Genomic DNA, 15697 nt, shown 5'->3' on the forward strand with positions numbered 1-15697 from the left:
AATTATGGTGATATAATCAGCATCAACGTCATCTAGTGTCACTTCTCAGGATTTAGAGACAAAGGTCATATGATGTCACTTCATGTGACAGGATGTGGCCTAATGGCTAGGGCGGTCGACCTCGGAGCTGGGTAACCGGGTTCGAGTCTCGGCAGGGACGCTCAACATCCTGTGATTCTGGGCAAAAAACGTAATCTCCCCATTCCTAACAAAAATTAAAGTGTCCGTCTGTAACGTAACTGGTGCTCATGTAAAGCGTTCTGAAACCTTCGAGTCTAGTTTGTGCTATGTACAACTACCACCCAAAAAAATGTGGACAAAGGGTGTGTGGTGTCACTTCTTTCCCACCTGGCATTTTGTTGAATCAACGTCCATTCACCACAGTCAACCATTGTGGGTACGCACTGTACAAGAACGATCTTGTTGTTAATTTAATTGCTAAAACTAATTTCTCACTGAACTTCAGAAAACATTATGCCAATTTGCAGTAAAATATGGTTTCTTTTAAGCACTTGAGGAGCCAGAGCATGCATTAGAACAGGCTGCTGGTTTTTCTTGACTAGGTGGTTTTTAGCACTTAGTTTAATATGCCTGAAATACAAACACCGCCAAATTGCAGAAAACAACAAACAATGGCAGTGAAATTACTGGCATTTTGCTAAAATGCCTTTAACAGCAAATATAAACTTCTCAGAGACGTGAATATTGAAAGGATGCTAGTTGTTTTATTTATTCATAAAAACATGCAGATACTTAACATGAGAAAGCAGCAGAGTTGTGTGTTATTTTTTTAAATGGCCGCAAACAGAAATATTTCACCAAGAAAGTACATTTCTAACATGTTCCTATAGAATGTGTCTCTGGTAAACACCATTTCAGAGCTTTGGAGCAGTGAGAGTTGCTAATAAATTGCTAATTTGTAGGGTTCTGTTTATGATTTAGGAACAGAGCAAAAAACCTATATACCCAAACATATGCTGTAGGTCCACTGTATGGTAAAAAGAAACCATTACAAATGGGCCCATTTGAACAGAGTCATAAAAATAGGTCATTGGGTGTAGCTAGTTTGGTTGCTCATTGGATGCTTCAGGGCAGAACTCCAGTGAAGGCTCCATTTGTATAGCACTCCTGTTGGTCAAAGGCAAATCTAAGACAAGCTCTAGCAAGCAGAAGCAGTGGGGAACCACGCAATACCAGCTTCTCAATGAAATAGTGGATGGCGAGCAGGCTTTATACAAAAGTAGACTCTCATGTCCACGTTTCATAGAAATACAAGATGGCTGGCACTGCTTTTTCTGATGTATCAGAAGCCTTGCATTTAACAGACCAATAGGCCTGCTCTCTGAGGTGGGGCTGTGTACGGAATACTGTAGTAGCAGGACAAACATCTGTGGAAGTCCTGGTATAGCCAGATCGCAGGCTTCATGCTATGAAGTGAGGGATGGCTGTGAGGAGGAAACAGTGTCAAGAGGCAGCTGTAATAGAGAGACCAAACAAATGTAAAAGTGGCGATTTTTCAATTTCCAGGTTACTAAATTAAGTATGCTAAAGGGGTATCCAAACTCGTGGAATTGTCTTTGGCTACAGCCCTCTGCCTCGACTGTAGGTATAGTCACTGCGGCTTCAAACCAAGGTCATCCGACTACAACACTCCCTCCTCGGACCCCTCCTGCAGCCTTGCCCGCTGAACTTTACCTTCTCAGGCATTTTTACCTCAGAATTTTTTCTAAGTCCGAAGGTAAGCTCTGACCGGGCCCAATCCACTTCTAGTATCTGAACCGTGCTTCATTGAGGTCGGCCATATTATTTTACTTTGACACTGTCTCTCGTGATTAGATATCCACAGTTGGCGCTTTGAATGTTAGACACTAATTCCCACAAACAACTTTTAAAATTCATAACTCCAGTTCTACTGAATGGAATTTTTGTTGTTTTGGTGTCAAATTATTTATTAGAATTTACTCTATTGCTCTAAATTGGTCTGGTGTTGCATATTCACTTTATTGCTGCTTGTGTGCTGCATAAATACATTACATATTGCCTCTAAGTTAAGACTGACTGCTTTTTGTACCTAGCTACCGAGGATTAGGCACAGGTTAATTTAATGACTTTTTGTGGCTCGCCCTCAAGGGATTGTGACCGTTACTTGACCAAGGCTCACACCCCAGTCAACCAAAAACCCAATGTCCCACAGCAGGTCTCATTTTAAGGTCTGTGAATCCAATGTGTCTCTATTTATCCTGTCAGGTATGCGCAAACATCAACACAGATCTGCTTGATTCACACATCATGACTAGATTATCTAATCACACAATGCGAAATTATTTTTATTTATTTTGCGAGCAGGTTCTGCCAATTTGGGATCCTAAATTATGGGGGCCAAGTGCTACTTTAAGCCTAGAATACCCACACTGTTTTACAGAATACTGGAGTTTCACCTCCTCCAATATCTTGCAACATACTGTGACAGCCACAAACAAGTTTTCTTGAGGTGATGAGTCAATCAGCATCTCAGGATCTGCAGATCCCAAAATATCTGATGAGAAAAGAAAAATGTGTGGTGCAAATCTATTCTGCTTTTATTTGCTGTAGTAAAGAGAAAACATTAATTGGAGCCTTAAAATGGGAAATAGTACTCGTCTACCTCCCCTTGACTGCTCTACTCAAAATCGTACACCAAGATATGATGCAGGATATAACAAAAGTCTGCCATGTTTCACTCAGATTCATCAAATGAGGCCAGAGCTATTAGCAAAAATAAAAAGTTTATTTTATAAGTAAGGAGGATCTTAATAACAACTATGGTGTTATCTTCACCGACACCATGGTACATGCATCCTGTCACATACATATGGATGTACACTGTGCCATTCTTTTCCTAGTGCTCCCCATCAGCACAAGAACAACTGTGACACACAGGCACTCATCACTGGCCGACTTGACTACGGCAACACACTATGCAGGCACCACCATCAAACTCATGCAAAGACTCCAGACAATCCAGAATGCAGCAGCCGGACTGATCTTCAACCTGCTCAAGAGGACACACATCGCCCAGCACCTAAAAGACCTGCTCTGGCTCCCGGTCCAGAAGAGATGCCATTTCAATCTTCTGATCCACACATATAAAGCCCTCCACAACCAAGGACCAGCCCACATGAACCACTGCCTACTCTTCCAACAACCAACCAGAAATCTTAGGTCCGCACACCTTGCCCTCGCTCATACAGCATGTATCCGCTGCTGACGCTCCGGGGGATGCTCCTTCTACCACCTCGCCATCAAAGCCTGGAACACCCTTGCCCTCGCTCTTAACCTCCATACTGCACCCTCACTGACCCACTGCAGGAATGGACTCAAGACCTGACTCTTTGACTGATACCTGCAGCACAGCGCCTGGATACCCCCTGTGGTGATTGACCGTGCTATACAAATATGACTTGATTGATTGATTTTATAAATATTACCTACTGGCGGTCGCCAGTAGGTAGTTATAATTAGGACTTATTATCCATAGGAAATCTGCAACATTCTATTTGGAATAACTTTGGCGCCGAAACTTTTGGCCAGCTCCGGTCCGCACGATGATTCATCAAGCGGGGGCCGAGAAAAAAGGGGGGTCCCAAAACTCGTTTTCCCCATGCAATTTTCCATAGGACCTTTAGCCGCAGCTACAGCCCGAACTACTGAACGGAATGACACTAAATTTGGCAAAGAGGTAGTCCTTGGTTCAGACTCGTGCCTTTTGCCTATTTGTTGTAAATCCGTTCAGTAGTTCCTGAGAAAATGACAGTTAAAGTCATATATATATCTATGGGCGCGGTGGATCTGTGTACCTATCCGCATACCCTAAGCGCAGCCTACGAGCACCCTGCCGTGCACGAGCTGTATTTTAATTGGCTGTCAACAGTCAAAATCAGGAAGTGTTGGCAGCCATCTTGTGCCTCGGTTGAACCGAGGCACAAGAAACCCAAATCAAACGCCGCAAAACACAAAAAGGGGTCAGGGTAGACACTGGACGAGCTGTGGTTGCGCAAGGCTTACCCAGCCACTAATTTGTAAAAACTCTCTGTAGATTTGGGTTTTGCTGCATACCAGCGCTATTGTATTTGTACTATGAAGATATTGTCTAATTGAGAATGAGTTCTAGACAAGATCGTGAGAAGGTTGCGGAGAATCTTTTTAAGAATCTGACTGCAGGTTTACCGGTGAACAAAGCAGTTACTCAGGGGCATTGGTTCTTGTTCTATTGGCTACATTTGTGTGATCTCTATGGACTATGATGATGAAGAATACTTGATGTATGAAGAGAAAATAAAAAAGAAAATAAAGAGAAACTGATCAAAAGAACTCTGAAACAGAATTGTCTCTGATTTGGTTTATCTTTTCTCTTAAGAAATTGACAGGATACTGTTTGACTGTGCTCGGGGACAATCTATATTTTCTTGTACTCTCTGTTTTCAGAGGAGCTTTTGGGGACGCAGGTGGCCGTTTTTCCCATGTTCCCTTGAGCCATTGACTTGGAGAACACTGGACGAGCTGTGGTTGCGCAAGGATTACCCAGCCACTAATTTGTAAAAACTCTCGTCAGGGTAGACACACCCTGACCCCTAGGCCTGCTCAGGGGGTCCCACAAGGACCCCAGGGCCACATTTAAAAAAGAATTAAATCGCGGGATGCGTGTAGGATCCGATCCTACCGATATAAAATAAAAATAAGAAACGCGGTAAATATGGTGGGGCAATATGAAAAAAATTGTGTGGGGGGGGGGCCCATACCCCCCCACACCGCCCCGGGGACCGCCCCCCCCCAGGGCTCTTACTTAATATATGCGGGGGGCTCACGGGGTGCCCCGCAGCCCTGGGGACAGCCACCCCTAGGGCTTGTTTCAAACGGGTGGGGGGGCTCTCAGGCCCCCCCAGCCCCAGGGACCACCACCTCCCGGGGCTCTAATTTAATATATGCGGGGGGCTCACGGGCCCCCCCTGCAGTCCGGGGGACCACCACCCCCGGGTTTTTTTTCAAATGGGTGGGGGTGGCTCTCAGGCCCCCCCAGCCCCGGGGACCGCCACCCCTTGGGGCTTTTGAAAATTATGTAGGGGCGCTCTCAGGCCCCCCATGGGCTTAGTAAAATTGGGTGGGGGCTCTCAGGTTCCCCCATGCCCGGGTACCGCCACCCCCCCAGGGCTAATTGAAATTAGGTGTGGGGGGCTCTGAGGTCCCCCAGCCCCGGGGACCACCACCCCGCGGGTCTTCTTACAAATGTGGGAGGGGGACCGCGCGGCCCCCCTCCTGGAGCCTTGTACAGGCCCTGGGGACCGCCACCACCAGGGCCGGCTCCTGCAGTGTCCTGGGGTGCCCACCCCCGGGACACCGCTGTTTGCAATGGCAGGGCGGGAGCCTCGCGGCTCCCGCCCTGCCATTGCAAACTGCTTTGCTTCATTGAAGCGAGAGCAGGGAAAGCAAAGCAGATTGCTTTTCCATATGGGCAGCAGCATGTTAGCTGCTCCCCATATGGAAAAGCAATGCCGGCTCCCGCAGGATCGTGGGGGGATTGGGGACCTCCTCACAGTCCCCAACAGTGAGGGCCAACCACGGGGGATGGGATCCCGGGGCCTTGAAGTTGCCTGAGGAGGGGGGCTATGCAGCCCCCTCCATAAAAAAATAAAATAATTGGCCATGCCCCGGGGGGTGGGGTCCCCGGGGCCCGAAATTGGCCACGGGAAGGGGGCCACGCGGCCCCCTTCCCATAAAAAAAATGTTTTTAATTATATTTGTGGGTCAGGCCCTGTGGTCCCCAGGGCCCCCAAAAAGTAAAATGCAGGGGGGCCACACAGCCCCCTTTCAAATTATATATTTTTTGAAAGACGCGATCGTCCCTAGGCCCCGCCCCCTCACGAACACACTCTACAAACGCACCCTGTGGCGCGTTTTGAATTGAGGAATTAATTCCCCTTCAATACTGGGGGCCAACTAGCCCACCAGGTACTTCCAGTAAGCGCCACAGGGCTGCGTTGCAGAGAGGTACTCCAGGCCACACCCCTTTTTACACCACTCTGCAACGCAGCCTTGTGGCGCTTACTGGAGGTACCTGGTGGGCTAGTTGGACCCCGAGGACCCCCAGGATTCAAAGGGACTTAATTCCCCAACTTACGGGGCGCGTTTGCACAGTGGTGAAGGGAGGGGGCGGGGCCTGAGTTCACATTTGTTCAAACACGCCCTGTGGCGCGGTTTAAATTGGGGAATTAATTCCTTGTCAATACTGAGGGTCCCTGGGGGCCAACTAGCCCACCAGGTACCTCTAGTAAGCGCCATGGAGCTGCGTTGCAGAGTGTTGTAAAAAGGGGCGTGGCCTCTTAACACCTCTCTGCAACGCAGCCTCCTGGCGCATACTGGAGGGACCTGGTGGGCTAATTGGCCCCCAGGGACCCAGAGGATTGAGGAGGAATTAATTCTCTAACTTAAAATGCGCCACAGGGTGTGCTTGCAGACATATCACCTTAGGCCACGACTCCTTCCTTCACCACTGTGCAAACGCGCCCAGTGGCGCGTTTTAAGTTGGGGAATTAATTCTCTTTCAATACTGAGGGTCCCTAAGGGCCGAATAGCCCAAAAGGTATGTCCAGTATGCGCCAGGGAGCTGCGTTGCAGACAGGTGTTCAGAGGCCACGCCCCTTCTTACACCTCGTTGCAACGCAGCTCTGTGGCGCTTACTGGAGGTACCTAGTGGGCTAGTTTGACCCTAGGGGCCCTTGGGATTGAAGGGGATTTAATCTCCCAACTTAGAACGGTGAAGGGCGCGTTTACACTGTGGTGAAGGGAGGGGAGGGGCCTGACGTCATCAGTGATGTCATCAGTGATGTCACTGACCATGTCATGAATGATGTAATATGTGACATCATCCGCAGTGGATTGCGGGCGCGCGAGTTATAGTTAGTACAACTAACTATAACGGGGGAATTTCAATGGTTTTGTACGAGTGAAATGTCCAACTAACTATAACAGCCGTAAAACCTATGTCTTTTTCAGTGAATTTCTAAGGTTTTTTAAATGATAATTCCTAACTATAACATGTCTGAAACCTATGTTTTTTTAGTGAATTTCAAAGATTTTTTAAATGCTAATTCCTAACTATAACATGTCTGAAACCTATGGTTTTTTCAGTGAATATATATATATAGATAGATATATATATATATATATCTATCTATCTATATATAGATAGATATAGATATAGATATGTGTGTGCGTGGAGGGTGCCAATTGTATATTATTTGCATTAAGTGTTATCATCCCCTTAGCATCTACAAACAGTAACCTACTATCGGTTTACTCAACAGTGAGTCCTTGTAAACTGAACTTTGCCAAAACAAACACCCAAAAGGCACCTACACTCAGTTTAAATGAGTCATGTGTTTGCAGTCGTTGCACTTGTTTACCAAGTAACAAATATGAACTTACCGTAAGTACACTGAAGTGGTCCTGTTTAACCGAAGAAGAGATTAAATACACATTTCAGAATAAATCTGGCATCCAAACCTATCAAAGAGACACTCTTGTCTGCTTGTTTACCTTCTTGAACAGCATTCTCAATGATGCTCTGGTTCATGTCCAAAGCTCTGCGATCGGTCACAATGGAGACATCCTTCCCCAAAGCCTGTAGCATGGCGGCCATTGCAATGGCGCCAGGGGGACCGTCCGTCTCTTCCGGTGGGTTCTCTTTAAAGTGGGTCGGGAATCCAGTGGTTATGAGTACTGATGTGGCATGAGAAAGGGACAGGCAGGCTTTCAGGAGCTCGTCCTTCACAAAGAGATGCTTCACTCCCCTCCCACCTAGAAATCAAGACAAGGAGTATGCTATGATCAGTCTCGGACCTGTCAATCAACTCTTTTGGCCTGATTTAGCATTTGGCAGGCGGGTTTCTCCGGATATTCCGTCCACCTTATTTCAAATGCAATAGGATATGAAGCATCTGATATCGGTCACTTTCTGATGGAGTAAACCGTCTGCCTAACACTAAATTAAGCCCTTTATTTTTTATTTTTGCAGACAAATCATTGAACAGATAATATCCTTAGTTAAGTGTGGGTATAAAAATATGCAGAAAAAAATGTATTTTTCAGCAATAAACTGGATGCACAGCTCTGCCCCAGTCAAAAGACAGCTATAGGAAATATGTGTAATACTGCACTACCTACACGGTGTAGAACTATGAAATGTTAAATGTTACATTGCTTTTGTAAAAAATAATAATAATAATAATAATCTTACTCTCTGCATTTGTTATCTGGATGAAAAGGAGATAATCGGTGACTGGTAAAAACTAAAACTAACTGACTTTAAACAGAAAGAAACCTTTTGAAAGGGAAAGGTTCTAGGTTAACACAATTCTGATAACCCCTAGAACTATGACTTGACGCAGGGTATACATTCGCAGAGACGTTGTTATTTTGGCTCTATTAGTCAAAGTGACTAACAATGACCTCTAATATATGCTTATGCAGGGATACATGTGCATTTATTCTTGATACCAGGGTCCTTTGAGGTTCTCATATAAGCTTGTATAATACTGGATATAAATATAATGCAAAGTGGAGAGTCGACGTACTTTAGCAGGGGATGAGTTGCTAACTCTTCCAAAACACCATTGACATCAATGTTGACGTCTATTTTTTGTTTTTTTCGCTTCTTGCACATGTGACTCTGAGGACTGATACCTCCAACCTCTCCTTAATTTCTTTAGGTGGTAACAAAAACAAAGTTAAACGTAGGTGCCTTCAAACACAAGGTTAGAAGATTCTTGGAAAGGCATGCGTGTATTTAATGCGTATGTCAATTAAATAAAACTTGAAAGCACATCTACATTTTGCACTTTTTTGGGGGGTTTAATAATGGCTAGGGGGCATGCTGAAACAGAACCACAGACAAACAGTGTACAACTGTCCCACCTATGTGACCTCAAGCAGTCTATTAAATTAATTTGACAATTGTATGGATAAACGTTTGCTAATCATCATAGCTTTTATAACCCAATGTAAGATAAGCAAATTAGTCCCTGCGCCGTGATCCCATATGAAGGTCACATGCAAGGAGGTACCCCTAGGACTTCGTGCTATAATACTTTTCTTCCTGGAATCTTCGAGGCACAGTTTGAAACTTATTTGGTTTGTGCCTGTACATATACTTTAATTTGGAAAATGTGCCCCTTGAATCCCGCATTACATTTTGACATTTCTTGAAAAGTTTTTAGGAAACTGAAATGCAGAAACTAGACTACAACTCCGATCTATTCTGTGCAGTCTGTAGCGCTGTTAAACAGCAATACAATGTTCTTAAGTTATAGGGTACTCTTTTGAGGTGTGTTTTAATTGTATTTCTCCGGAACCGTCATAAAAAATAGTGAAATACAAAAAAGCCAAGATATACGGATTTGTTAAGAATCAGTGGGTTAATATTTACATGTGTTATACTGCTGACACCAACAAGAGGAACAACCCGGGAGAGGATTCTACAATTTTTCAGCCAACAAGATAATTGGGCTTGCAAGCTTTTTTGTTCGCCTCCACCACCATTTTCATCTTTAAAAAAAAAATATCTGCATCCTTGATGTTTAATGGGACGATGCATAAATCACTGATTGCACATATTAAACCGGCTGAGCAGTGCCTGTTTTAAAACAGTTGTTTCCCCCCGTTGGTTGAGGTTTTTTTTTACTTGGTTTGACGCAAACTGACCTTGTGTGTCACCTTTCTGAAATGTAATGACCATTTGGAACAAGGGCAATGGAAAGTAGACACTTCTGGGTTTTAAAACAATAAAAATCCTTCCCTCTCCATCATCGTGGTTTTCAAGTGACGCACATTGATTCTTAATGTTTATCATTTTAACTTATGCGTTTCAACGCTTGCCAGGTTTTTAATTCATTATTGTTACCATGTACTATCTTTCTGCCGAATAAACATTGATACAGCTGCCCCCCTCTGCCCTGGCTGTGATCTCCATTTGAGATCTCAGTTTTACATCTGGAACTGGGATCCGAGTAGCAATTGGCAACTACTCCAGATGCGCCTTATACTCTGTAATCAGTGGGATCCCAATCTTTCTCTGTAGACAGAGGCAGCATGTAAGCCATCTGCAAACAATGTCCCTCATATCTCAGAGACAACGCGCACAAGGCATCCAACTACCAAAACATGTCATCCTCAACTTTGAATTCACAAGATGAGCCCTTGTCGTCTCTGCTACTGAATGATTAATCTACAGTCGTGTATTTTATATTACTTTCCATTGTTTGCTGATCTTCATGTTGACCAATGCACTTCTTTCAAATGTTCAATTAGTTTGGGATATTGTTTAGGGGCCTCCAAGCCCTGGCAATCGCATAGCTTTCAGATTTTCATCTTCTGGGTCAGACCACTTTATCTTAACGCTTTAACTTCCCTTCCCATGCTGCAATTTGTTAAGCTAGCTCAGTAGGATAATGCGCAAGATCAAGAGTTAGTTATGTGTGCAAACAGCAAGTCACTACACTGAATCCCAGCGAATATGCCTCTTTTTTCCGCTTGCTTTTTTCCCCGCAGGGAATTACAATGCAGTTGTTACAATGACTGCATTGTAACAACACATACCATTACCCCGCAAGTCGTAACAACGACTTGCTCTAGAGGGTGAGGGGCGATGGATGTTGGAATAGTATAATTTACTATTCCAACTCCAGTATGTGCGGCAGTATGGAAGGTGTTGGATTTTAAATCCAACACCTTCTGCCCCCTCCGCAAGTCGTTGTTCCAACTTGCGGAGTAATGCTATGCGTTGTTACTACGCAGTCGTTGTAACGACTGCATTGTAATACCCCACGGGGAAAAGAATTCGTAGTAAACGATGTTTACCAAATCCAAGCACAGCAGTGTCTGCCTTTCTTCCTGGATTTAAACTTTTAATAAAAACACCAATTCAGTTTACATTGTGGCCCCTACAAACTATCAATAGCATTGCGTAAAGATAGCCATACAGATTTTATGTTTATTGTTGCTATGAAGGAAAATCAGCTAAAGTGGCACCTGCAAGATTACCAGTGGAACTCAGCCTCAATATGATTAAAAGCGAAGTTGCTTCTGGGACCTCAGACCGACAACAAGTTCTCTCAAGTTGTCGCCTGCCTTTACAAATTATCATGGCGGCCATTTTGTAAATGCAAGAAACATTCAGTTACCTGGGTCGGCACCAATGACAGCCTCCAGAGTGCGGATCTTCTCTGCGACTTGTGGCATGGCAATGCTGTAGTGGAGAGGACTGGTGGAAATGCGATGGACCAGGTGAGCTCCTTCAAGGTGATGAGCAGGGGTATCTAGGTTCTTTATGTCGGTGATGAACATTGCGCCAGGGGAGTGAGTAAACGCCAGAGGAGACTCTACAGAGGGAGAAGGCACATCAGGACAAAGCTCAGATGAAAATATCAAGATGTACTCCTAATGCTTAATTTGGGCAGGAGATGGCTGGTGGTGGGCACTGGCCTCATTTTTAGAGGATTATTTTTTTTACATCACCAGATTTTGATTCAGTGCAAGAGAGTAAGACGAAAATGTAGCATAGAAGAAGCAACAGAAAGAAAAGAAAACAGTGATCAGGGAAGAAAAAGAACCAGCTACAGTGAGATAAAGAGACGGGAAGTGTAGGGTGGTGACAGAAAGAGGCATTAAGTGGAATGAAGATTAGACAAGCTTGGTATTCGGCAACACTACCAGTCAGCATGGCTGGGTCCTAAGAAAACCTTGAGCCTCTGCGCTACTTTTTGTTTATTTACAAATCAAGTACTGACTGGACCCAATAAACATTTGAGCAAATTTAAATTAATGCCTTCAACAAATGATAGTGAACTGGATCCCATAGGCACATGCATACCATCATTAGCGTGGCCTAAAGCTCATTGGGAGAATCACAAAAGGTCTGGCCAGAGCAAATGCACACCTCTCGCTTAACTACCTGTAACTTACACAGAGCTTTAGGTGTCTCATATCAAAAGGTGTAGCTGAGACAATAGTCAGCGACTTACTCCTTTAATCCACTAATAGCACCACGTAAACTGCAAAAAGGTAAGATACAGTGAGTGCCTGCAGAGTGGGATCTTGGAAGGACTTGGTGAGCGACATCATGCTACCACGAACGACAATCGTTCCAGCACACAAAAGTTGGCATCGTCAAGGGTGCTAATGCCCTAGGGCACCACTAGATACAATAGTCTAGATTATATATTGACAGTCTGCAACAACCACCTTTCTGCAACAAGCAGCACCAGTTCCAGTAGCCACCTTGCCTAACACCTCTGCAGTGGCGGCTCCTCTGCTAAGGCAGAGGAGTGTCGCCCCCCTGCTCGTTGAGCAGTGTAAAAGAAAAACAAATAACAAGAAGTTATTATCATTGTATTTCTCTTAGCAGGACTCCGACTCCAGCCAGGTCAGGCGGGCTGGGCTCCCCAATGTCAGAGGGAGCAGGAGTGGTTTACATCCACCCCCCTAATTGCGCATGACGGCTTTGTCGGCCCTCTGTGGCTGTCCAAACAGTCATGCGCATTTGGCATGTTATCCACTGGGCTGTATTGCACAGCCCAGTGGAGAACATGCCAAATTGTTTTCCAGTCTCGCCTCATTGCAAAAGCTACAAGAGCATTGCATGGCTTCCAGCTTTGTGATATTGTTGATCTGCCTACTTTATAGCCTCTTCTAGTTGCCTCACCTGGGCCTGTCTGTTTGTTCATCCTCGCTATTATGACTTGTGCTCTTTCAAGCACGAAAGTCTTATACGCCTGCCACAAATTCACTGGAGAGAACCCCAAGGCTATATTTTCTTCAAAGCAGCGTATGGAGGCAGATCGTGCACCACATCAGGGTCTTGCCAATCCCAAATGCTAAGGCGCCACCCCCTCCTTCCCCTGCCAGTCCTTGTTCCCAGCACCAGCAACAAGGGGGTATGGTCTGAGATTCCTGGAGTATGTCGATGAGAGGTGGGCTGGGCATTCCCCCTAGGTATGAAACTGTAGTCCAGTCAAGAAAGTTATGTGGGCTCCGGTGAAGGAGTATTGTCCAACCTGCTGGTGTGTAGCTCTTCAAACATCTAGGAGACCCAATGTGTGGGAAAATGGTCTCCGACGGATCTCCGCTGGGAACCTGACAAAGCCGGCATGGGATCTGTCCAGGTCTCTATCCATTACTTTGTTGAAGTCTCACCCCATCACAAGTATGTCGGCCTCTGTCTTGTACAGGATGGCCCCACCGTATCTACCACAGGCTGTTGTAATGTGGGAGGGGCATGGGCACTTAGGGCATCTGAGTGCGTCCTCTTGTGCCCTGTTTTCCAACAAATCGTCCTTGAGGGTCATGCCAGGTTTTGTGGACGTGAAAGGGAGGAGATTTTATCGCCAGGATTGCTACACCTCTAAACCCTCTGGTGAATCCTGAGTGGGTCTGTATTTTATATTGCCCTCTGTTAAGGCACTGGATAATAGGGATTGCCTCTAATGGGCCAGCACTCCTTACTTAAGTTTGTTGAGGAGGCCATTAATGTGTCAGGAAGGACCCTCAATTGATGTGTCTTGCCCACTTGCGATTCATGTATTTCGTTCATGCATTCCTCCAAGTAATGTGTAGCCCTCGGAGCGCTTATGAGGATCCCAGTCCCTTCCATCCACTGTGGGTCTTACAGGGTTCCTCCCTACAGTGAGGGCCAAGTGGGTCAGCTAAAGCCCTGGTGAACTTTGAACATAAACTACTCAACTGTGGGAGGCAACCAGCCATCCATATTAAACTCCCCCACCCCACACTTCAGTAAAGGAAGCATCTGTCACCCAAAAATGAAATGTCCCATCATGTCAGAACTCAAGTGGGTGGGGGGTATTCGACCTATCGGCTGCTCTCACCCCTTGTATCAGTGTTTCTTATTATCTGTGCTTCAAAGGGGGTCTATCGTATATTGATGGAGCTTTAAACTGACACCCTTCAAATGGGCCCCAAGGTTGTTATCTTGGTACCCTCAACCTGATGGAGGGCACCCCCCATGCCCCATCCTGATTACTTGTCAAGGGTTAGAACCTGGTTCTTCCACATTACAAATCCCTGGACTAGCCCAGTCATGCGACTTTGGTCGTTGTGGTTCAATATTATCTGATAGTTTAGCTAGGGCTTGGTTCATCGGACCCCCCTCCATCGGATTGCAATGACTCCTCTCCAACTCGTGGTCTGCCAGGGGACTCAGTTCACCGTGCCCCGCTGGCAGAGGGCTTTCAGCAAGGGAACCATGTTACATGTTTCCAAGTCTTGTGCAGATCGATCCTTTCGAGTGGCCCTCATAGAGGATCTTTCTCCACCCATCGCCAGAGTCTTCAGCTGTATCGAAGAAGTGATTCTTACCCTGGTGAATGACTTGGAGCCTGGCCAGGTAGAGGAGATATATTTAATTTGCAGTGCACAGAATTTAGCTTTCACCTCTGTGAACATGCACCGCTTCCCAACTCTGATGGTTTAGTCCAAGATCATGATCTGGTTTAACTCCAGTGTGACCAACTGTTTCTCCCTCGCCGACCACAGTATAGCACCCCTCTTTGTGGGAGGACGCTGACCCTGCGCTCAGTATTGTAAAGCGGATAATCTTCCCCTGGGCGGAGGCCACCACTCCAGCCCCCTCACCATGTTACTTTTCGTTTGCAGTCCAACCCCCTAAGAAATGCGTGCCAATGACCATCAGCCACTTTCCTTGCCAGTTTTAGGCTGTCTCTATCTAGGGAACAGGAAGAAGATGGGCTGGGGAACCCCTCTACGTGTTGTGTCCAGGGTACCCCACTAAGTCACAGGACCTTTACAACTTCACTCCAGTCGTTGTCGAAAGTGTCCCCTCACCTTTATATTGTTCGCACTCCCCAGGCAGTTACCCCGTGGGGCTCCAGGGCATCTCCGGTACTGACTGCCCACGGAACCGGCCACAAATGGAAAGTCCCAGCACCTCTTCCACAGCGTTCTCCAGAAGGGCTGGACATCCACCCCCCAGGGGGTCCCTTCGTTGAGGGCCTGGTGGACCTACTTCTCTCTAATGGTTCCATGTAGGCCCTGCAGCCCGCCTCACCTCATCAAGTGGAGGGGTGTGGCTGGAAACGAGCAGCCGCTCCGGGGTTCACTCACTCATGCTATCCATAGGCCTTGGGCCAGTGCGGCATCGGTAATCAAGCCACCGCTCCCCTCTCATTTCTTCTCTTGGCAGGCCTCCTTGAGCTCCCATGCTGCATCTGTTCTCATGCAGCCTGCCTGTCTGCCTCCCACCTGGTGGCCAGCTGCAGGCTGTGTCAGGTGCTGGTGATATGCCCCTCCTACCTGCCAAGAGGGGCACAATCAGTTGTTCCTCGGGCCAAACCCTTCACCAGAGCCAAGAGTCCCACACCGTGATCACCATTGCCTCTCGGCCCTTCTTCAGTCTCTGTTGCATTCGAGGAAGAGGGTCTCCTGCAGTCTTCTTCAGCCGCCACCCTGCCCCTGCCCGGGGTCTATTACACAGACGGCGCCAGCAGTCACCATGCTCCTGTTACGGCTCTTTTCCAAGCACACGTCATTTGGGGGTGTATCAGGACTATCCCAGCTTCCAAACCGCCCGCTGCTTGCCACACCAGTCCCCAAGTGTGCCCCAGGGCGTGGTGGACCAATAGAGCATGGTGGT

General features: G+C 46.4%; 1 protein-coding gene across 2 annotated transcripts in view; it reads right to left on the reverse strand.

Annotated features, from left to right (window-relative positions):
- DGLUCY (D-glutamate cyclase) overlaps nt 1–15697 on the reverse strand; it is a 277127-nt gene that overhangs the window by 87224 nt on the left and 174206 nt on the right. For both annotated transcript variants that reach the window (XM_078660051.1, XM_078660050.1), the window contains exons 7-8: nt 11214–11411; nt 7573–7833 (exon numbers count right to left, since the gene is read on the reverse strand). In XM_078660051.1, the coding sequence (XP_078516177.1) occupies nt 7573–7833; nt 11214–11411 (459 nt within the window). The remainder of the gene's footprint in view (nt 1–7572; nt 7834–11213; nt 11412–15697) is intronic.

Source organism: Lissotriton helveticus, chromosome 9 (assembly GCF_964261635.1).
Source record: "Lissotriton helveticus chromosome 9, aLisHel1.1, whole genome shotgun sequence".
Lineage (NCBI taxonomy): Eukaryota > Metazoa > Chordata > Amphibia > Caudata > Salamandridae > Lissotriton > Lissotriton helveticus.